The sequence below is a fragment of the Magallana gigas genome, chromosome 1 (genome assembly GCF_963853765.1).
Source record: "Magallana gigas chromosome 1, xbMagGiga1.1, whole genome shotgun sequence".
Classification (NCBI taxonomy): Eukaryota; Metazoa; Mollusca; class Bivalvia; order Ostreida; family Ostreidae; genus Magallana; species Magallana gigas.
The window spans coordinates 48,592,069-48,616,801 of record NC_088853.1 but is presented as its reverse complement, the minus strand read 5'-3'; the positions used below and the strand labels follow the sequence as shown (position 1 = coordinate 48,616,801).

The following is a 24,733-nucleotide window of genomic DNA, read 5'->3' as shown; positions in this document are numbered from 1 at the left end:
GCGTAGTTGACATACACGAAAAAATAACCGATATATGTACTATACTTTATACTATACTAATATTAGCAAGGCGATTGAAAAACATTTTATTTCATCAATAAGTATATATTTTCTGCAGATATTAGAAGATACCAATACGGGAGAGATTATACGCAAGGCAAAACATTGTCCGATGACATCAGGGAATTAGTCATCACATGTTTGTGTATATGCTAGACAATATAAGCAATGAAAGCGCATGTCTATTCTTATACATTCACTTAGCGAAAAAAAGTGAATTTTTTATCTGGGTATAATTTTAATTTATTGAATCGGAATTTGAATTCTTCTCTATGAATAAACCTTGATTCAACAATGGCCCCACATGATTTCAGACCCTTGACTCTCAAAATTGGCGCGCCCCAGCTATTAAAGTTTGACAAACGATATATATTTATATATGTCTACCCTCTGTACAATAAAATCAATTTTATAATCAAAGTCAGTTGGTTTATAGTATAGATGGTAGACATAGATATCGTTTGTTATTTACAAAATTAGCTGGCGAGCGCCTATGATTCTCTGAAGACATCGGGCAATGCTTTGCCTTGCGAATAATCTTTCCCGTACTGTGATCTTTTCATATCTGCTGAATATTTACTTATTGATAAAATAGTACAGTTTCAATCCAATGTTTTCTCAAACGTCCGCGTCATTTCTCCCGCCAATTCAAATATTTTGACTGTAACAGGTGAAACTGACGTAAGCTTTAATTTCCAATATCGCCAGTTAATGTCCTGCGGTTTTAAGACGAAAAGTACATGTATTCGCCTAATTATGCTCTATGGATTATTAAAAATATAACAAAACACATCGGTGGTATATCAATTAACTTTAATGAAAATGGCTAGAAAGCAATTGTACTTTACAAGCAAATAATTATGGAACAAGCTATTATGTATATCGAAAGCATTTGTTTCTTTAACTAAGTTAAATCTGTACATCTAAGATTGTATCATAGCTGTGTTGGAATATTTTGTCGTTGGATAAAGCTTTACAAGTTTTTGTTTGGCTTTTTATTTTATTTTTATTGTTGCGTAGATTGAACTTTATGAGAAAGTCAATTACGTAAATATTAACCTCAACTATCTTTTCAGTAAATAAACAATATTTATATAAAACATAAATATTCAAATGCAATATAATCAATAAGTTAAGGAAACGTTAGATTTGCAATGACAGTAGTCATTCCAATTTAATAATATCAATGTGTTTTCCTTTGAACTGAGATGTCACACTTTCATTGGATTAAACATAGCACTTCATTGCCTCATATATCTCTATGTTGGTTCTGTGAAAATTAATATTAGGCATTATGGCCGTCATTGGCCGACGCTTCGCCTTTTCATTTCGACATTTAATATTATTTTATTCATTTAGTACAGAAACTGCATGCCGTAGGTTCTTAAAATATTTATAGTAGTTGCCCTTTAAAATTCTTTAAATTTAGAGTAGTTGTCCTTTGAATATTGACGTCGCATTAATGTGTCTGGACTGTGCCCGTCCATCTATGAGATTGATCAACCTAGTATATTTCTGTAGTCAGTCATTAACAAACCTAATAGGTAATAGCATTAAATACCTCTTGTAACATTCGTTTCTGTGTATATATTCCACGTTTAGAGCTTCTGATCTCTTTTAACGCTAATTCAATTCTAAGTACAATAATATCTATATAATCGTAAATATAGTAATATACATGCATCAATATTTATTTACAATACATAGCAATACACGTGTATATAAGTACAATAATATCTATATAATCGTAAATAAAGTAATATACATGCATCAATATTTAATTACAATACACAAATAAAAGTTCTTGCTATAGAAATAGTCTAGATTCGCGATATTAAGTCGAGATTGGGCTCGGAATTACAAAAGTAAACGATGAAATTTCTCGGTAAAAGCTAGATAAAATCAATGTTTGGTGCATTTTCCTACAAAATTTACATAACAATGGGACTATACGTAAATAAGCATCTACAATATGTATGGTTATTATTAAAGTTGTGCATTTAATGCAGAAGAATGCATACAGGAAATAGACAAAAACACCCAATCTGAATTTCCTTGACCATTTAAACGATAAAGCAATATAAATGATATAAAAAAACAACACAATACATTAAAGATTCATATTACTCACATTTACAACAAACATAATGCAATAAAAATTGAAATCTACTGAGTGTTGACAAAAGTATTCGCACGATCACGTCATTTTCTGAACGCGTTTTTCGCGCATTGTACAATGCGGGTTGTCTTTCTTTGTATCAACCCATCACATAAGATATATTTAGACAGTCAAGGTCACTAACAGTGACGAATTATCATCTATTTTGTCTGATTCTGCGTAATAACGAGCGTTGATGAAAGGGATATGTTGTGTAAGAAATAAACTGAATTTAATAAGGGCTGTAAAGAAAACATTGTAACATTATGACAGGGTGGTAAAAGCTTTGGTGAAGTTGCATGTTTGTTGGAAATACCTAAATAAACTGTATATAGTGTGTGGAAAAAATTTAGGATACACTGTAGAGACAGGAGTGGACGCAGAAAATTAACGTTAGTGGAAGAGCGTGTAGCACGGAGACTTGTTAAACAGATACAGGTGAATAGAAAACGCCCTCTATCAGATTTGTGAAGAAAGTTTAACGAGAAAACAATGCCGGTGTGTCATCAAAAACAATGTGGCGTTGTTTGAAACGTTATGGTTACATAAGTTGTGTTTGTAAAAGAAAATACGAACTCGAATGGCAAACCTTGTGAAACGAGTGCGTTAACCTTGGTGTGCAATTAAAAGAACTTGGACCGTTGAAAACAACTAGAAAAAAGTAATTTTCTCTGATGAAAGTGAAATTGTAATTGGAAAGGACTGTAGGGTTTACATATTGGGAAGGTGTGACGAATCCTGGCTGCCAGACTGTATTTCCCCTGGAACTATTAAAAAAATGTCATGATCTTGGGATGTATAACGTATCATGACGTTGGTACGCTTTGTAGAGTGAATGGCAGCATAAACTCTGAAAAACGCATAGATATTTTAGATAATAACTTGTGGCCTTTGGTAGCAAGACATTTCCCCAATAACTATTTATGGATGATAATGAATCCGTTCATCGGTCTCATCTTTCCACAAGTTTAGACACAGACAACAAAATTAACAACATCCACTGCTGGAGTGGCAGCACAGTCACCCGATTTAAACAGTGGCAGCACAGTCACCCGATTTAAACGCCATAGAAAATGTTTGATTAGCAATTAAAAGAAAACTCATGTTAACAAAGTTAAACAATTTGATGAGCTTTATGAGAAAATTTTGGACATTTGGGCTTCATTTTCCGTGGCATATGCAAAAAGAAAAATCTGTATGCATCCATTCCAACAAGAGTGCGCGGAGTTCGACAGGACCGCGGGTACATCACAAAATATTAAGATAACACCTTGTTTTCTTTACTTTATAAATTTTTATAAAAATATTAGATATTTTCTACAGTTTTAGGCATATTTCAATTTATTTGTGCAATCCGAATAGTACAAGAAAATATGTTTTATTACCGGCAATTGTTTTTGATACACAAAATGGCCACCGTCATCGTGCAATTACTTTTGCCCACAATCTGTACCAAAGAGACACCATCAAACAGTCATTAAAACTTAGATACTTAATCAAACGGTATTATACTTATCAGAATTTTGATCCTATCTGGCAAAACCGTAGAAACAAGTGCAGTAGCAACGTTTACTCCACAACTCCATCCCTTTTTCTTTAAAGAAAATTTCCGCCAAATTTTTGACAAAAAATTAAAAAATTGTTTCTCTCTTTTGAAAGATAAAAGCGATATATTTGTACTGACGTCACTGAACCATACTTGTACAATACTTTAAATCAAATACACTTCGTCTTAAATGATCTTTGATTTGACACGGACACGAAAGCCACTGAAGGTACATTAAGCTTTTTAATACTATTTTTTAATTCCGTGCCATGGATCAACATTTTCTTTTAAGTGAATAAGATCATCTTTAATGTTAATGTCTTCTGATTTTCGGCTTCTATCATGGTTTTTCGCCTTGTTCATGGGGTCCGTGATCTTGGTTTCAGCGTACGTTATCATTCTTTGCTGACAATCTTCAGTCAAGCCCATGACTTCGTGTAGTTCTCTCCAGACATACTTAGTAAAAGCTTCTATTTTGCAGCGGTTATCTTCCAGATTCATCAGATCCCTCAGTCCTTTGTAATTATCTACATGTTCGTCTTTATCAATGCTTTTCATATGTCGTTCGTTTTGCGTATCAGCTTTGTCTTGACAAGACCTCCGTCTTATGTTGTACAAGTGAGTGACATATAAAGTCAAATGAATATCCTCATTTTCTTCTAAGTAATCTTTAAATTCATTAGCACAAGCAGCACAAGGGGAGTTGTTGATATAAACAGTAACCTCTTTTTGTAGCAGTGTCATTTCTTTCAGAATATCCACCAGTTGCTTTTCTGCATGCTTTCCTTCGTCATTTCCTATTATTATAGGCTGAGGCAAACCGTCTATTTTACAGACCAATAATGTTGTTTTTGCAAGACTTCCTCCAAGTTCACTGTATCCATATCCGTGATTTAAAACGGTGTTCCACATAGTATCTAGTTTTTCTAAAAAAAAACAAAAAAAGAAAAATTTATTAATCTAAAATCAGATGATCAAAAAATTTAAGTTCCATATAATTTTTACCTAATTGATTCATCATAACGCAAAATATAGCAATTACTTTCAAATAATACCAAGTGTAAGTGAAGACATTAGATAAATAAAACACACAAAAGTTCACCACGTGATTGTGATCGGAATGCTTAAGGACGTTAGATCCTGTAATCAAAAGTCTTAAAAAAAAATTCTAGGTATTTTTTAAAATTCTACACACAAAGCTTAACCAAAGTTAAAAACAATATGTTGGGGTCTATATGCTTCATTTGGCGCTACGGTGTATTTAAACTGACCTTTCATCACTGAAAAATCAGATTGCACATAAATCGCTTTTCCCTCTACATTTTATTGTCGGAATGAACCATGGCATTAAATTCAAATTTATACTATTTAAAATAAATAAAATTGAAATTTTAACTAAGAAAAATGTTAAAATGTCTTCACCTAATTGATATTTTTACCTTTTTGAACTGATAAAGCGCTTTTTTTATCCATTACCAATTCAACATGTAATAATGTTATTTAACTGTCTCAAACCTTTTCACAGATATAATAAACTTGTCAGAAAAATCTTAAAATTTCAGAAAAAAAAACAAAAAAGTATGGGTCTATTATGTAAAATTTGAGATATGGCATGAAATAAACTGATTTTAGGCAAAAATTGGGATTCATTTTTGCTTGACACTTATGAAATTTAAATTAAATTTGGCAATATGTGTCGATAGAAATATTGCAAATTGTAAAATTATGTTTTTCGTAACAAAATGAAGATAGCATAATGCACAAACTATCTGGAAATTTTGTTGGAACTGAAAATAAGGAAGCTAAAGTGACGATACTCTAAAAAAAACTGAGGTATGAAAAATGTTCATTTTCTTCTTAAAAACCTTCCGCCACAGAATATAGTCCCATATTAACTCTGTGAATATGTAGTTTCTCCATTTCTTTTTCATTTAAGATAGTTTAATTGGCATTATGAAATTTGAATTTATGGGTAGAATCAATATATGATGCATAATTTCTAGAAAAGAGGGAACCCAAAATGGCTACCCAAAAACAGAGGAACGAACATCTTTAATTTAAACTTAAATGTCCAATTTATTACCTGACACATTTTCAAAATATTTTAGTAAAAAGAAAATATAAAATCAGTTGTGTTTAAATTTTATATTCGACAAGTAACTCCTTCACTTCTATTTACTGTGAACATGAAATGGACAAATAAATTAATGCGTGATCTAAATTTTAATGGCATTAATAATCCACGGTGATAATTGGGACACAAACCTAAAATTTTAAATCCTGACCGATGCCAAGGCGGATCTTCTATCATATAATCACAAGTATACACAAGTTGTTTAGACCTATGGATAGCACTTTCTCGCATTATCACCGGTGTGAGATCGGTTTGTCCGGTGTGAGACAGCAGTGTGAGATTTTTCTGTCTTACACTGTGTATTACTACGCTGTTTTAAAACGTAAACAAACGTTGTCTGCTGTAGGGAAATGCAAAATAGTGCATTGATATTATCCATTAAGTAATTGTGTTGCATAATTAATAACAATTTTTCATATTTTAATTGAAAAAACTGTCGTATGCTTTCATTTAACTTGCACTATTTGATGCACGCGGAGGGATAAACCGAAATTAATCTTTTGAACGTCATAACAGAGAGTTGTCAAACATCATTTTTTAAGCTAATATAATGCGAGAAAAATAATCATTCATTATAAACTCGTGTGGGATAGTGAAATTCCACCTCGGGGCCAAGATTCACGGTCTAGGACTCGGCAAAGCCTCGTCCTAGACAGTGAATCTTGTCCCCTCGGTGGAATTTCACTATCCCACACTCGTAATAATGATTGATTCTATTATTCTAACAAATTACAGTGCATGAAGAAATGGTCAACGACACCATGGTCAACGACAAATGTCAATCTACTTTTCCCTTTTTTAGGGCGCAATATTGTTACAAATGCGAAGGTGAATCTTCTATCATGTAATCATAAGTATACACAAGTTGTCTAGACCTGTGGTTAGCACTCTCTAACAAATTACAGTGCATGAAAAAATAGGATTATAATTAAGGGTACATGTAAAGTGCTAAATCGGAACAAAACAAATGAATCCGAACGAAACTAATCCAAACGAAACAAAACTATTAGTCGATACAAAATGAAACCAGCGAAACAGAATTAAACAAAACCAAACATAACTACAAATCAATATGATGACTACGTTTAAGAAAGCCGTATTAAATTCTTAAACCGCTTACCCGGTATTCGCAAAAGTTATATACTGATGTAAGTAACTGTGTACACTCTTACATTAATAATATATTGAGATCGGATATAACATCAACGAAATAAACAACAGTATTTCACTATCTTGAAGTACATGTACCAGTATAATTATTTTATACACTATGCATGAAATGGTACATGTACGATGTTCATGTATGTTGTAATCTATTCTTTCTCCTTTAATATATCTATGCTTATAAATTAAGGCATTTTGCAAATAAATTACATAATGCCTGCACCATAGTACTTGCTTAGACTTTAAGTAGTTTAACACATGTGTGATGTCCGTAAAATATATCTGAATTTTTAACTAATGAGTTATTATTGTAAAATTAATCAAAACCCTACCTTTATTTCCTGATATATCCAAATTCTCAAACAATTCCTCGCCACTTTCGACACCTGTAATATATTGATAAAATCAGCTAAAACTGGGGATTTATATATATATATATATATATATATATATATATATATATATATATATATATATATATATATATATATATATATATATATTTATTTATTATTATTAAATGTCTGGCATTGTAATGCTTATTTTACAACCAACATGCTTTCTTCTTATAATAGGATATTACAATTTGACATAAAAGTGTACGTACCACCTTTCGCCATTTTTGTGTGAGGTGTTAAAGGATCTACAAAAATACAAAAGGTTCATGATCATTTATTGATGATAATTTCACACATTGTAATATATATATTCTTATAAAATTACCTAATTGAAAATTAATAATTGTACATATAGCTAAACCTACATGCTTGATCGAGGAACATTAAACAATTACGTCTCGATCTTATATCCGTGGATACCATAACAAGTTTGTTTTAAGCAAATTATAGGCAATAATTAAAAAATTTCGACGAGTTTTATGAAACCGCCACATGAGCTTGTAATAGTTAACATTAAAACGGTTCGGCCCTTAGGTTTTGGGTAGTCATTTTGGGTCACATCTAGTCTGAAATATCTGCATCACGTATTAATTCTAGTAGTATTACAGTATTATTGTTAATTAATAACATTTATGTACACTTTATGAGATTTCTTTTAATGTGATTTATTAGTATGTATAGTGCCTTCAGCATCAGGGGTTACCTGCAATGCTTGTTGATCAATCAAATTTGTGGGTCAGTACGCGTGACAAGTTTCAGCGAACAGAATTTATCGTCAGAATTATTATATGATGCAAACTTTTTATTTGTATTATTGTATTAAACTGTTATATCATACTCAGTATTAACAGGGGGGATTATTAGCTGAAGTGTAAAGATTTTTGTCGTAAATTTTATGCAAGTTGATGTACATTAATGTAAAATAATCTCCCCTTATATTGGTAAATTTCTAGTCATTTAATAAAATGACTAAATTCGCAATACATGTGTTGTCTCATCTTTTAAGCTCCTAGTCAGATCAATAAGTATTACATAAATTTATATTTTTACAATGCCAAATAATCTTTATTGAATAAATTTGTTTTTAAAAAATTACATAGTTTAGCGACAGATTATATTTTGTGGGGGGAAGGTTTTCAAGAAGGAAATAATTTTCATAACTCATTAGTTTTTTGTGTTCATTATGTACTGGCATTTGAAGTCACTAGTAAAGCAAGAATTTTTAAACTTTGACTTAGATTTTACTTTTATAGTCACTACATGTGTTCAACTTCATGCCGTATGAAAATCATTACTAACCAATTTCTTTAAACTATCAATTTCCGTGTCAAATTTTAGCAAATATTTCAGGAAAATTATCATTTCTGTTTGGGCTCCATATTTCCAAAAAATGGCAATGTATACAAAATTATTTGCTGAAGAAAGTTTAGAAACATTTTGAAAGGAAGAGACAAACGTCTGGAATTTGAAATATTCGACTTCATGGCAACCACCCGCACTGAAATCCAAAATTGTAAGATCATTTTTTGGAATAAAAAGGTTCATGTTTTGTCCCATTCACCCGATTTGTATCCCTGTGACTTTTTCCTTCTTCCAAAATTGGCAAAGCACTTGTCGGGAAGAAGATATGCTTCAAGGAAAGATTTGGGCTCTGCCAAAATCATGAATTCAGTTTTCCTCTCAGATGTTTGGGAGTGAGGAAGATAATTTTTTAACATTAAAACACCTATACATCCATTTTGTTCCTGCCTTAGAGTCAATCCTTGAGGGGACATGAAAATTAAAATTTCAGTAGAGGACTTCCTGGTAAACATAATTATTAGTCAGGGTTTTTTTACAGATGTCCTGAACCCCTGACCAAGGGGCCATGAATTTCACACTTGAAGTTGAGGAGTTAGTGGACATCATAACCATGTATTCAGTTTTTTGCCCACATCTGTGGGAGTAGATTTTTTAAGATTTAATACATTTTTACTATATGGCCATATTGGCCCCACCCTAGAGCCTGAACCCCTAACCCAGGGGTCATGAATTCCACAATTTTAGTAAAGGGCCTCGTTTACATCATAATCATGCATTCAGTTTTTAACAAATATATATGGGAGTAGAGAAGATTTTCTAAATTTTGGTAGAGGTCTTCATGGACATCATAAATATGCAACTGGTTTTTCCTCACATATGTGGGAGTAGAGAAGAAGATTTTTGAAAATTTGGCTTTTTTTGCATATTTGGCCCCACATGTGGAACCACAGGGGTGGAAGAGCCATGTATTTCACAATTTAGATTCCTCTTACCATAGAAATGCCTCACACCAAAAATGGCAACAATCAGCCTTGTAGTTTTAAAGAAGAAGTTAAAAATGTAAATTGTTAACGCACGACGACGGACGAAAACGGAAAGCAATAGGTCATCTGAGTTTACTCAGGTGATTTAAAAAAACATTATATGGATGCATTCAAAGCTTGGATAAATCGGTTGAAACTACTGTGTGGGTCTGCTAAAGGAGAATATTTTGAAGGTAATCATAAAAGAAATAACAAAAAAATATCGAGGACATTTTATATTGAACGCCTCTCGTAATCTGATAAAAGACTACATTTTATATTGAACGCCTCTCGTAATCTGATAAAAGACTAACTTATGTTGATTTAAATATTTTATATGTTCTTTTTTATTATTTTGATAAATTAAAATAAGAATACTGCAGCATTTAAGTTAAAATATAAAATGAAATTATGTATTATAAAATTCAGTAGTCTGCAGATGTACTCTTTCACAGGTGTTTTGACCCGGATTAATATGTTCATGAATATGTACCATGGTATGTATCAGTAATTTCAACTCCTTATTTCATTATGCATGATTATGTTATTTATTTATTATCAATTTTGTCGGTGTTCTGTCTTCTCTTGACAGTTTGTACGCATAGAAAAACATGGTAGGTGCCAACGCAAATATATTTTGAAAGAAAGATCTCCCCATAATTAACACACTGAACAGCCAAGGTTACAAGATTATATGTGATTTAACGTATAAGAAGTATCAATAGCGCCCCCTTTGGATGTTTCTTATAAATCATTTAATGTATCAAATTATAAGATTATGGATCAATTGTAATAATTATAGTTATATATTTTAAATTATGGAAATAATACGCAGTCATGAATTAAAACCTTACGTCGTTATGTAACATGAAACATCCAGGATTCGAAACGTCCAGGTCCCGAAACGTCTTGCATCCGAATATTTCATGTGTTTTATGTGTAGGTAGTAAAATTAATGTGAATTTTACCTTGGCAACTAATCATCACTTTTTCTATTGTCATATTAAAGCAAACAATGTTATAAATCTCTTATCTAATAGAGAAAAAACACTGCATACAAGTGCAAATGTTTCATTATGTAATCATCACTTTTCCTATTGTCATTTAAAAGCACACCATTTTTTTTATTTAATTATTAATAGAGAATGATACACTGCATGCATGTGCAAATGTTTCAATGTGTTTAATCAATTCAAAATACGTTGTGTAAATGTAACGAGTCTGCACTATTCATATTAAAGGACAATCTTCTTAAAGGTCCTTTTTCATAATGAGAGAATTATTTTTCATGAATTTTCAGAAAAATTGTATAAAAAGCTAGCTTTTTGAAAAAGCTAACTAAAGCAAGTACATGTAAGCCAGTTGAATATTGAATTGTTTTGGTAAAATATGAATCGGTAAAAAAAAATCATATTTAAATTCAGATTTCATAAATTCATCAATATGGACTAAAAACTGTGGCTGACGACGTCTATTGCTAATCTATTAAATGAGACTATCGATTCTAGTGTGGCCCATAGACAAATTTGTTTCTTGTTCGAATCTGTCTATTTTATATTTGTCAAAATAATCAAAATCATCAAACGCATTTGAAGTTTCGTCCTAAGGTAATATGGTAATTAAATTAATTATTTCGGTGGCCCCAGTAAGAAGGTGAAGGGTCTGCCCCTAAAACGCATTTGTTCAGATATTTTTAGAACGGTCAACAATTTTTGAACACTTGTTGAACAAAATTTGAAAAGGAGACTATTTTCTGGACCCGGTAAGGAGTTGAAGGGTCGGCCCCTAAAGCACAGATGTTAGGATATCTCTAGAACGGTTAACAATTCATAAACACGTGCTGAACAAAATTTGTTTATACATTTCCAAGACCTTTCATTTGATATCAAGAAAAAGGGGCTGACGCCTCAAATTTGTGGCCGGGAGGGCTACAAAGTCTTTTGATAATAACTTCTTTTTAAGCAATAATTTGCGATTAATCTTAAAAACAAAGATGAGAGCTTTTTGAACTTAATTTAAAATTGAAAAACGTTTAAAAATATCTGACGATGCATTACAGAAAAGGGGGTTTAAAAATTGATTATTCCGGAAATTTTGATTCCACATTCTTGGTTAATCAACACATGGATCATTACTTACAAGTACATTTGCATGATTATATTTTTACATATATATATATACACACTTGATTTTAAACATTAATTAATTTCAGCATTCTCATCTTTATGCAATTTTTTGAGTTCATTAAATTAAATAAAATACAGATGTATGATTATATTAATGCTGCAACAATAACTTGAGGGATTGACATAGAAACTGGCAAAGGATTTCATGATAATGTATATTAGAATACTATTTATAACTGGTATGAGTAATAATTACCATATTATATTTTGATACCATTCATTAAATTCTTTGAACGAAAATTTAACATCAAGGAAGAAGTCAAATGTTTTTTTTACGCACTGAATGAATACATGTACATGTAGCATTATGATCTCTCTTACTATATACCATAGCAATCAGTTAGGCAAACAAGAGGCCTAAGGGCCTCATGGCTTACCTGAGCAACTGTAGCATTACTCTGATGAAAACAGAACAATCTATCTTAACAAGTTAGTAGAGTAATTCTTGTTTAAAAGAGATCTTAAAAAAAATTCTGCACATATTCTCATGTTAAACGTCCAACTTGTTTTTCTTCGAGAGGAACATTTTGAATTTTTTCTTTTTATTCTATGTAAAAAATTCACCCCCCTCTGATTGTGGGCTCACACTACTCTTAAGAATCATGATTTAAACAAACTTGAGTCTACGCTTCCTAAAAATGCTTCCACACAAGTTTCAGCATTTTTGGCCAAATGATTTTTGAGAAGATTTTTAGAGAATGCCAACAAATTTTTATTATAAATAAGGGTCGTGCTCCGTATGTGACCGATAGTGATCTGTTTGTTTGAGCCCCCTAAACTTCTAGATGATTTCTGCTAAGTTTGGTTAGAATTAGTAGTTCTGGAGAAAAAGCTAAAACGTGGAAAGTTAACAGATGGACGGACGGACAGAGACGGACGCCCTACAAAAAGCTTTCAGCTCAGATGAGCTAAAATCGTAAGTCTGATAAAATATGCTCTCCTTTTTTTCATCAAAATTTGGTTATTATTACATAATGGAATGATATGAATTATTTATCATACATAGACAGAATTGGATGAAATTGTCTATCATGTTTCCATGTGACGATTGTTTATATATCTTACCTAGATTCGATAATTTGTAAACCAATATTAAAAACACTCTCATTTTTTTTCATATGTAAAACTTCACAAATTTTTTTCTCAAAAGAAAATAATTTACACATATTTATGAACCATAGTAAGGGTTTTATAAAGTTTGAAAGTTGTAAAATATACACTTTTATTTCCATGGAAACAACAATTTTGAGGAAATTTCCCCATTTTTTGATTATTTCTGATAACAGAAGATCCAGTTATTCTAGGATTAGTGTTGGTTTGCATCAAACCTTGCCGCAAGTATTTACAGGGCATCACCAAATATGCCTCATTTCTAGGTTTTTTAAGCCCTTGGTACAATAAAGAAAGATAAATACTTTGATTTGCTAAATGTATTTTTCTATAGTTGCGATGTAATACTTTGAGAGTTTGATAAAGATTTATTACAAAAAAATCTAATTGAAATAAATATTAAAGCAGAAAAAGTGTGATCTTAAGTAAAAGTCAAGACCATTTTGTGCTAAGATTGATGGGTATCCATGGTAACGGAGTTGTCCAGCAACCAAATTTTGGTGTTTTTATGATAGGTATATGATAATAACTTTGGAAGCGAATAAAAAGCCATCAATAGAACTTCAAGGAATGGATGGTTTTTGTCTGCATCAGACTATGCAGGTACTATTAAACAGAAGTTTGGAAAATACTCAATTTTTTTGCTAAAATAAGTAAATTTGCTGTGGTATTTTGTAGCATAAATCATATTTAAAATGAAAGGCGTGTCTTCGATCAACCGGCCTCCGATAAGTCGTGTCGTCTTTGTTTGCAGACCGTTTACACCAACAGAAAAGAAACTACATATTCATTCATGCTACGTCACGTGGTTTTCTTTAAACCTTCAAGTTTTGCAGTAAAAATCGTGCCTCGAGTTAATAGTCTATTTCCTAGAAACTAGGTACTTGAAGTCAAATATAAAATCTAGACGTTTATTGATTTTAAACTTTATCTCCATTAACTGGTGGATAATGTTTCTAAAAATAAATGTGACAATAGAAAATATAAGTTTTTTTCTGGTCTTGCAACAATTAACATGCGTAATTTTTTTATCCGCGCCTGACCAAATAATAGTATCAATAGTGAAACAGCCTATACTATTCTATGCAGAATGTTCCTTGAAATTGGCTCGATATACTAAGTTTTAATTCAAAATAGACACAAATTCATTTTTATAAAAAGCATGTAAAAGGTAATGCACACCAAAAGCATCAAACATGGCAATGATTTAATTAAGCAACCCAATATTTATAATTTCAACCACGTGTAGAGTGGTTAAACACGAACAATAACTCTGTTCTGAATATCATCATTTAGTTTAAATAACCGCTAGATGATAAATTAAGACATCTTAATATATTTTCATGTTTTAACATAAACCATAGTAGGATATGATATGAAAAACGACCAGTACTTACGTATTTTGAGAATAATATTCTAACATTTAATCTTCCGCTCGAAATTTCACAGGAACTCAACAATCCTCGCAGGTTTATAAATGTATCTGAACATTGACGTGTTTGCTTTGTAAATAAATAAATTGTGTTTACGAAAGAATTATATATATAAAAAAGGTGTTCAGTGATGCAAGATGTCAATAAAGATATATATTATTTAAAAAACCCCAGATCCCCTGTAATGAAGCGTGTACGCAGTAATTATTTAACATATGGATTGATTTAAATGTGTCTACAGACAAACTACGACAAATCATCAAGCTAAAATGATGTGTTTAATCTAGTAACATCATAAGTAAAACAGATTTGAAGATTTACAATTTGATTAAAATCAAATAAACAAAATTATTATCAAGTTTTTAATTAAAATGTTAATGTGTTTTGAATAAACATTTCGTTTATGTTAGATTGCAACAAGTATTAAATATGTTTTTGATTAACAGCATATTTTGTTTTTTATAATGATTCAATGAGTTTTAAACACACAGTTCATTCTTCTCATTTGTAAAACAATTTCTTAATTCTCTAAATAAAATCATTTCCTGATTGTTTAGTTTTAGGTATATTGAAAATACATGTAATAAACCAAATGAATACTAAATAACTTATCCCAATTTAATATACTTTGTATGCACGGATTGTTTACGATTTACTTTTATTTTATCTTCAGATTTCTTGCGGATGAGCTGTATGCTATTTTAATAATGTTTATTACTGTTTAAGGCACTTGGTGATATAGTGAGTGTGCTGAATTTTTAACCGGTTACACTGGTCCATCGTTCCGACCGAGTAACCGGTTAACAATTGTCAATCCTAAAAAAAATTAATAAAAGGATGAACGATTTATAAAAATTCAAATCTGATGTAGCCTTACATAAGCTATAAAACCACACCGTTAATCGTCGGACATAATTTTGTCCCCCGTGAGACTAACAAAAGATATAATGCTGCTCTCAACCCTAGGTAAATTTAACAAAAAAAAAACAAAAACAAAAAAACAAAAAGGTGTTCAATGATGAAAACGGATAAGCAAGATCAATGGTATTTAAAATAAACAGATTTTAAATATCGATGCCTGTTTTAATTGACATATTATTGCCACAATTATTGAAGCCTGATTTAAATATCTCCACAGAGAAACTGCGACGAATCATCAAGCCTAACTAATGTGTTAATTGCAGTAACATCAATATTCAATCGCCTAGACGTAAAACAGTGTGATCAACTGGCTGATGAATTAATCAATTAGAAGTATTTGATCTGTGTAAAAATGGTTTACACATATTTTTATCCGTGGTAACTAGTAAAAATGTTTGAATAATACATGAAATGATTAACAATTACACGATGCAATGACTGGGATATCATAAGAATGTATTTAGTGGAATGCATGGCACTAGCGATTTTCTCTTAATGACGATGTGACCCAACAAAAAAAGTGGTCCTAATAAATAAAACCTATTATGAAAATTGCCATAACAAACAACTGAATAAACAAAATAACAAGGGTTAGCAAATTCACTGATCCCCGATTCGACTTAACATCGTTATAAACATAAGCAAATATTTGATATTTCAATCTGTTTGGATAAAGACAATTTTATGATTTGCAAAAATTTCTAATTTGGATCTGATAAACAGCATCTTCATTTTTGTAAAGTGATTCAACAAGTTTGTAAATAAACAATGTCCTCGTGTAATATGTAACGATAATTTTAATTATTCTTGTCAAAATCTTATTGACTAAATTTCAAGATTCTGAAATTAACGACAGCACATGTTCAGTGATACAGTAAAGAGAAATGGCATTTTCCTTAAAACAGATATCAAGTATCAGGGCGTGTAGGATGCAAACATTGACACCTATGAATATCTACCTGTCTCCACACACAAGCTGCAATAAATTGACAAGATAATGTTCCATGCAAAAGCATGGATATGTTTACATTCGAAATATTCTGGCAGGTGAAATGCTTAAAATATGTGCCTCAAAATCTAGTTTTCAAGCAAAGGGAATCCATTAAAAGATTCTTTGTATGAGGCATAGGCTCACAAAAGGATCGATATGTGATAACATGTGTTCCTTGTTACAAATATTATCAATAAAGAGCAACATTATATCTTCAAAAACAGATATCAAATATCAAGACTTGTACGATGCGATCATCATTATATTTGATTTACCTGTCTCGATAGACAAAATGCGATAAATCATCAAGCTAGACTACTGCTTTATGCAATAAAATCAATATCAAATTGTGTAGCCTCCAACCAATTTTTACGCAACTCACCTGATTATGTTGAATTATTAATTAATAACTGCCAATCTTTTGTTAGCTCAATTGTTTTGCTCAAGCCAAGTCTTGTCTACCAATTTTACCGGATGCCAAACCCGATTGAAACACGCCTTTACTTTATTATTATTTTCGTAATAACTCAGATTTGAAACAGAATTAGACCTTAATTTTTGCAATTTATATTTTCCTTCCCATAAGGATAATTTATGCTAAACTACGTTGAATTGAAATCAGTAGTTCTTGAGAAGAAGATTTTTAAAAATGCACCCCCCTTTTTCTACAGTTTCAAGGTTTTCTCCGCTTTGAATATAGATTGGACTTTTGTTTCTGCAATTTATATTCGCCCTCCCATAAGGATGCTTTGTGCCAAATTTGGTTGAAATTGGATAAGCGGTTTTAGAGAAGAAGTTCAAAATGTAAAAAGTTTACAGACGGACGACGGACAAAAGGTGATCAGAAAAGCTCACTTGAGCTGAAAGCTCAGGTGAGCTAAAAACTAGTACGATGCAATCATTATTATGTCTCCCCTTTCAAAGGGGAGACATATTGTTTTTGTCGACTTTCTTAATCTTCTTCTTCTTATTCTTCATATTCTTCATATTCTTCATATTCTTCTTCATCCAAATTTGTCCAGGCCGTAACTTAAATACCCTTTGACATTAAGACTTCAAACTTGAAACATAGGTAGATGGTATTGAGAAGGAGTGCACACCACCAAAAGTTTTGACCTTGATCTATTTTGTTCGTCAAGGTCAAGCTTTTCATAAAAAATATTATCTGGACCATAACACAAGACTCCTTTAACATACAGACTTTTAACTTGTATCATGAATAGATGGTATATAACCTAGTTGAACCTTACCAAAATTGTTGACCTTGACCAAGAATTTTTATTTCAAGGTCATATTAGAAAAAACTTCATTGTTCAACTCCTGAATATACTTTGACAGAAGGACTTCAAACTTTAAACAAAGAACAACAATAATACACTTAGGTGTACTATTGAATAATATTTGACCTTGACCGTGTTTTACTCAAGGTCAAATTAAGAAAAAAATAATAAAATTTTGTGTGGGTCATAACTTTAATACCCTTTGACATTAAGACTTCAAACTTGGAACATAAGTAGATGGTATTTAGAAGGAGGGCGCGCCACCAAAAGTTTTGACCTTGACCTATTTTGTTTTTCAAGGTCAAGCTTTTCATAAAAAATATTGTCCGGACCATAACACAAGACTCCTTTAACATACATACTTTTAACTTGTAACATGGATAGATGGTTTATAACATAGTTGAACCTTAACAAAATTTTTGACCTTGACCTAGAATTTTTATTTCAAGGTCATATTAGAAAAAACTTCATTGTTCAACTCCTGAATATACTTTGACAGAAGGACTTCAAACTTTAAACAAAGAGCAATAATAATACACTTAGGTGTACTATTGAATAATATTTGACCTTGACCTTGTTTTACTCAAGGCTAAATTAAGAAATAAATAATAAAATTTTATCTGGGTCATAAATTTAATACCCTTTGACATTAAGACTTTAAACTTGGAACATAGGTGAAGGTATTGAGAAAGAGTGCATGCCACAAAAAGTTTTGACCTTGACCTATTTTGTTCTTCAAAGTCAAGCTTTTCATAAAAAATATTGTCCGGACCATAACTCAAGACTCCTTTAACATACAGACTTTTAACTTGTATCATGGATAGATGGTATATAACCTAGTTGAACCTTACCAAAATTTTTGACCATGACTCAAAAATTTTTTACAAGGTTAAATTAGAAAAAACTTCATTGTTCAACTCCTGAATATACTTTGACAGAAGGATTTCAAACTTAAAACAAAGAGCAATAATAATACACTTAGGTGTACTATTGATTTATATATGACCTTGACCGTGTTTTACCCAAGGTCAAATTAAGAAAAAGATAATAAAATTTTATCTGGGTCTGGGTAACATATAGCTGACATCATTCTTTTTCAATTGTTAAATTTGCCCCATATTACAATCCTTGGGGAGAAGGGGAGACATGTGTTTTTTTGTAAAAAAAAAAACAATACCCACTAGTTATAATTGATTTACCTGTCTCGATAGACAAAATGCGATAAATCATCAAGCTAGACTACTGCTTTATGCAATAAAATTCATATTTAATTGTGTAGACGCCAATTTTTACGCAAACAGGTGATTATGTTTCTTCGATCGAATTTCACTACCTGGCTTTGCACACTTTTCAAACATCAATCAATCGATGACATTGACAGAGGAACGGGTTTGACTTACTCTTAGTCATATCAAATCAAAACTGTTGAAATTTCAGTTCATTTAAACAAACAATAAAAGTAATCCAATAAAATTTAATAAAATACAGGAATGATTATATAGAAATGATTCAAATCACGTCTTTCGGTTCAAACACAAAAATATTAATCTGAAGTTCATAACATGCGTAGAAATGTTACTTAGACGTCACTTCGGCTACTTAGATCATGTTTTTTGAGATTTTTCATATTTCTTTTACCTCACTGAGGCTTATCTCAAGGCACTGAGAATCTACACCATTTACTTGAGTTTTCCTGAGATTTTATTTGTTTTTTTATTTTCATTTTTTTTGTGGTTCCCTGAGGCTTATTTTGTTGCACTTGAAATTTAACGATTTACTTATGACTCCCAAAAATTTTTATTTTTTTATTTTTTTTTTTAATTATTTGTAGATTGTTATGCCTCCCCGAGGCTTATTTCATTGCACTGGGAATCTACACAATTTACTTGTGTTATCTTGAGATTTTTATTTTTTATTTGTTTTCATATTTCTGTGCCTCCCTGAGACTTGTCTCATTGCAATTAGAATCTACACATTTTACTTGTGTTTTCCTGAGATTTTTCATATCTCTTTTGCCTCCCTGAGGATTTTTTCATTGTACTTGGAATCTTTATAATTTATTTTTGTTTCTCTGGGAGTTCCGTTCATTTGGCAGTTTGTCAATTTAAATATAATAATTGTATTATTTAGTTTATTCCGGGAATTCTATCCTGGATTGTGTTTGGTTTTTTTCTTTTTAAGTTGACCGGATATTGACAGACTGTTCTATTTCTACTAGCCAAAGACAGTTCATTTATATAATTTTATTTTCCACTTTAAACAACTGCAAGTATGCCAAAGTCTGGAAGAGCGAATCTCGAGTTGTTCCTTCTGTTCAGTCTAAACAGAAGAAAAAAGAGTAGTGACTGCGATTTCAGAGTTTTTTTTAGTCATATATCCCGATAACGAAACAGGTCACAGAGAAAGTGACAGCCTCAATTAAAGAGGAATAGAAGGCGCTTTCAATAACCAGATAAGTACATGTTCAAGTAATTTAGGTACATCTCAGCCCCACGTTGAGGCTCTTGCTCAAGAATAAGTAATACAAAAGTCTGTGGAAACTAGTGTTGTAAACCATGCCGAAAAGATAACGGTTTAGTGTTCAACCAGTTTGTCAGCACAGTCGTGCCAATCGACAAGTCTCAGACCAGATTAAATAAAAAATATAGACAAATCAATTCATAGAGTTTAGGAGTTTCTTGGCAAAAGGAAAACAAAAAGTGGAAGTTTTCTTTGCAATTTGAGAAAAAGGATGATGTAAAAAATAATAATAATAATAATAATAAGCATCCATCACTGTTACGTGTCAAGCAGTCCTTTCGTGACATCCAAAAATGTCAAAACCAAAGAGGTAGTACTAACTAATGGAGACAATTTAATACAACAAAACAAATGCTACACCCAAGAAAGGGCCCAACACCAGTGAAGGTAAAAACAAAACCTTGCTCATAGGGTATATGGGTATGATGAATCTGAAACTTATTATTTAAATCAGGGTTATAAAAATAGTTTTTATTTAGGCTTTGTTGGGGAAAACATGGCATTGAATCTAAGAACTTGATTTCAGCAAATATACGTTCAAAAATTAATGATTAAAAAAGTACAAAAACAAATTTTGGCCGGAAAAGTTCAAGGACCTTTCAATAGTAAACCATTTACAGTTTTAAACCTTGGGTTTGTTTAAAAAACGAATCAGGAGAATTTCTTTGGAATGAGCTGTGTGCCATTTAATCTTAGTTATTACTGTTTAAGTAACTTGGTGATATAGATCACTCTCTTTCCATACCACTTTCATTAATGCACTCATTCAAAAACCAAAAGTAAATGGACCTAAGTTTGTATATTGAAATGGATATAAGTTAAAATTATGCATTAATAATATTCATAGCAAATTCCACTTCTGTATAATTAAGGTTTTCCGCTCTCAGCGGAAAACCTTACTATTATTCTGAAAAATTTTCAAATTTCTTATTATTTTTTTTTTCTTCTAGACGCCAACTTTGATCCTTAATATCTCGCTCGTTTGTTCACCGATTGTTTTGAAGTTTTCAGGACTGATAACATGCCGCGTGATGTTGTCGTTGCATATTTTAGTTGAGGAAAATCCTTATCCGGTTTTGAGTTATTCCCCTTTTAGTAACATTTAACGACTTCTTTTGTCCAGGGGGTTTAGCTTTAACGATGACTGGCAGAGTCTCAAAGATGGGCTGGTTTGGAAGCTAATACCTTGAATTTGTGCGAGATATATTTTATTTATTATTTAAATGCAAATAAAAGGGGTGGTATAGATGTTGAAACAAAGGTAAGAAAAAAAATCAAAAAAATTCGCGTATTTTCCGTGTTAGTTTTCTACCTGATAAAAATTTGTTATAACATGTATTTTAAAAGTTCTTGGTCTTACCGAGACCTTTCATTCGGTATACCGAAAAAGGGGCTGGCCCTTATAATTAGGGAGTTAGAGGCGTCCAAAGTTCCTTGTCAATAACTTAAAAAGGAATAAACATTTCTAATGCATATTGAAGCAAAGTTGTAAAGAAATTAATTTTGAATCCTTCTATAGTATTAAATTAAATGTTTTCGTAATTTATAGTCAGTATTTGCAGAAACAATTGTTGTCAGTTCGGTCCATTTTTGTGGGGGTGCGCACGTCTATGAGGTTATGAAAGGGCTTCTTGTAATGCACTAACTGATACATGTAGCGCGCAAAAATAATTCCACATAAAATTCCCAAATGTTTTTATACATATGTACATTTTCATTTCATATAGATAAACCTCTTTGACCTTATTTTTGTTGTTTGTTTCATAATTGTGCCCCTGTCTATATTTAGATGCATTACGAGACTCAGGTAACCGATCGATAGGAGAGTCGCTAGCTGTATTCAGGCCGTCGCCTAGACGACAGTGCATGTGGACGTACACAATTAACGCCCCACTGTGTTACTGTAACAGTGACATTTTAAATTGTTTCAGTACTGGGAGATGTGTGAATAAATTGGTTCCAATGCATGGTAATTAAACTCAACTTTTCTACAATACGTATACACGGCCGTCATATAAAGCAGAATGTGTATTACTGACATGACAAATGTACGCTGGCAATTAAACGAACGCGGGATTGCTCCCGATAGAACAATTCTTTTAAAGCAAAAAAAAATACTGATTTGCGATGGATATAATATTAATTATCATCATGGAGATGATTTTAGAATGTGAACTTAATATTCGTATACGATAATATTTGAATCCAAAGCCGCTAGTTTTAAGTAACGGTTATTAGGGATATTAATTATGACTTGCCCCGCGTTTCAGGTTTTTTACTTGCAAAACATCTACAAACGAAAATACCAAACAACCTTCAGCAGCAACTTATAAATTATTTATTCCATACACAATTCTAAAAAGGTAATTAAATAAATTTTATAAATGCTTTATACTTGTATTCGCTATCTTCCATGGAAAAAAGTGGCATGGAAAAAAATGTTGTTCAATGTTCATCAAATACGCTGTAGCCTTAGCAATAAAATAATTAACAAACTGTATATTGATAGATTGACATATCAACAAACATTCAGACCCGCAATGTGTTTTCTTACAAGTTCTATAAAACGTTGACTCAATGACTGAATTCTTTACCGTTTTCCGTCTGGGTTATTTTGAATCACGTGTGTACGTTATGTGTAGCCATATAGATGAACACATTAAGTGTTTAATTTTTGAAAGAAATTGTGTACATGCAGAGCATGCAATGCTAGGACAATAAAAGTCCAACAATGTATATGGTGAGGCCGGTCAGACTGATACTGGTTCTGCTTGTTCTACAAATAGCGAATGTAAAACGAAGTATTTGGGTGTTATATTTTAAACAAATATAAGTATTGCTTTCTTAAAAGCATGCATAACTCAACAAAGTATTTTATTGGAATTATTCTTAGTTACTTTAGCTGCATATATGTACCGCTCGGTCTGTATCCCGGAAAAATTGATTACCATCCGAAATTTTTCATACAAGGTCTACAGACTTGCAGCTACATGTAACATTACCTTTAAAAATACATTTTAGAATTTGCCGCTGTTTATAAATTCATTAAAAAGACGCGCAGAATCAAGTGGCAATATGTCGTTTGATATGGGATTTATGACGTCTATTTATATTGTTTTCCTTAAAATTATTTCATTATTTCAAGCTTGTGGGTGGAATGAAATCAGTTTCACATGTTATATGACATAAATATGTCCTCTCCCCACTTTTTCTCGAAGCAACTATTTTTATAAAATTTACATAAAAAAATAGAATTATCATGGAGTTGCCCCCCCCCCCCCCCCCCCCATTATGGTAGCATGTAAAAATATGCTATGAAAATCATGAAATTATGAGTGAAATTTTGAAAATTTTGGATCTTGTCAAGATTTGTTGGATGAGTTCCCCCCCACCCCCTCCTTTCAAAAACGATGCTACGCGCTTGGAAATTACTCATTTCTTTATTCCCCTCTTTAATAAACAAAACAAACTAACAAACATAACCGATCCAGAAAAATATAATTACATGTATCAAAAATAAACTTAAAAAACAAACTACACATTCATCCTTCACCCACAATATTGCCACAACGATATTTCTCAACGTTGTAGACCCGTGTAACAATCTGTTAAGTAGGTGCTTGCACGAAAAAGAACCCCTTGCTGATCTACATTTTCATTAACGCATACAAAGAAAAAATATATTTTGATTTATTTCTGAATTTCTTTTGATGTAAAAAAAAAAAAAGGAGAAGAAATTGGTTCTCAGTCTCTCTTTATGCCTGTTTGTTAGCGGTTAATCCAAGTTCATTTTGAATATCCTTTTGTAATTTAAAAAATGCGATGTAAATATTTTTCATGCAATATTTCGGATAAAGCAATGAAGAGTTGTTTCTTGAAATTTTATTAGACCATAAAATTGTAAAATGCTAACATTGACAATTGTGCCCGATTTCTTTCTTTTTTAAAGGTAAAACTTTATTGTTTTAAAAAATGATTCTTTGAGACAAACAAATTGACATAATCAATAAGAGTTTGACAATCTCTAACTGCAGGTCTGTAGCTTTTAGTCAGAAAAAGAGTCGGATGGACGACCTAGGACACAGATCGTCCATCCGAATTTCTTGAAAATTGCCATTATTTTCGTACGCGGACGCAATACTCACCGAGACTAAATGGTTCGTATCTTAAGTTTTAAGTTTTAACTGCTTTGAGAGGTAATATTGGTTTTCTGATAATTATGAACATGAATAATTAAATAAAAATGGTTAAAATTACAGGCATCGGTCTTCTCCGTGCGCGGATCTAGAGGTGAAGGGTTCCAGACCCCCCCCCCCCCCCCCCCAGCGAAATTTCTTTCAATTACGTGTCGTTATAAACTTACCAAATATGCCTCGGACATCCCTTGGCAAACTCAAATAAGCGTCTGACTTTTCAACCCCCACCCCAGAAAAATTTTCTGATCCGCGCATGTTCCCCCTCCTCGAAATACAAAATTATTCTTCAAAACCCCTTGTAAAATTTCCAGG

General features: G+C 31.7%; 1 protein-coding gene across 1 annotated transcript in view; it reads right to left on the bottom strand.

The window, feature by feature from the left end:
- Positions 1-685: 685 nt before the first annotated feature.
- The window catches only part of LOC117687165 (uncharacterized), a 28,553-nt gene continuing 4,505 nt past the window's right edge, over positions 686-24,733 (bottom strand). Inside the window, exons 2-4 of the mRNA XM_066069252.1 lie at positions 7,670-7,705; positions 7,395-7,448; positions 686-4,690 (exon numbers count right to left, since the gene is read on the bottom strand). Coding sequence (XP_065925324.1) covers positions 4,014-4,690; positions 7,395-7,448; positions 7,670-7,682 — 744 coding nt within the window. The 5' untranslated portion in view covers positions 7,683-7,705 and the 3' untranslated portion in view covers positions 686-4,013. The remainder of the gene's footprint in view (positions 4,691-7,394; positions 7,449-7,669; positions 7,706-24,733) is intronic.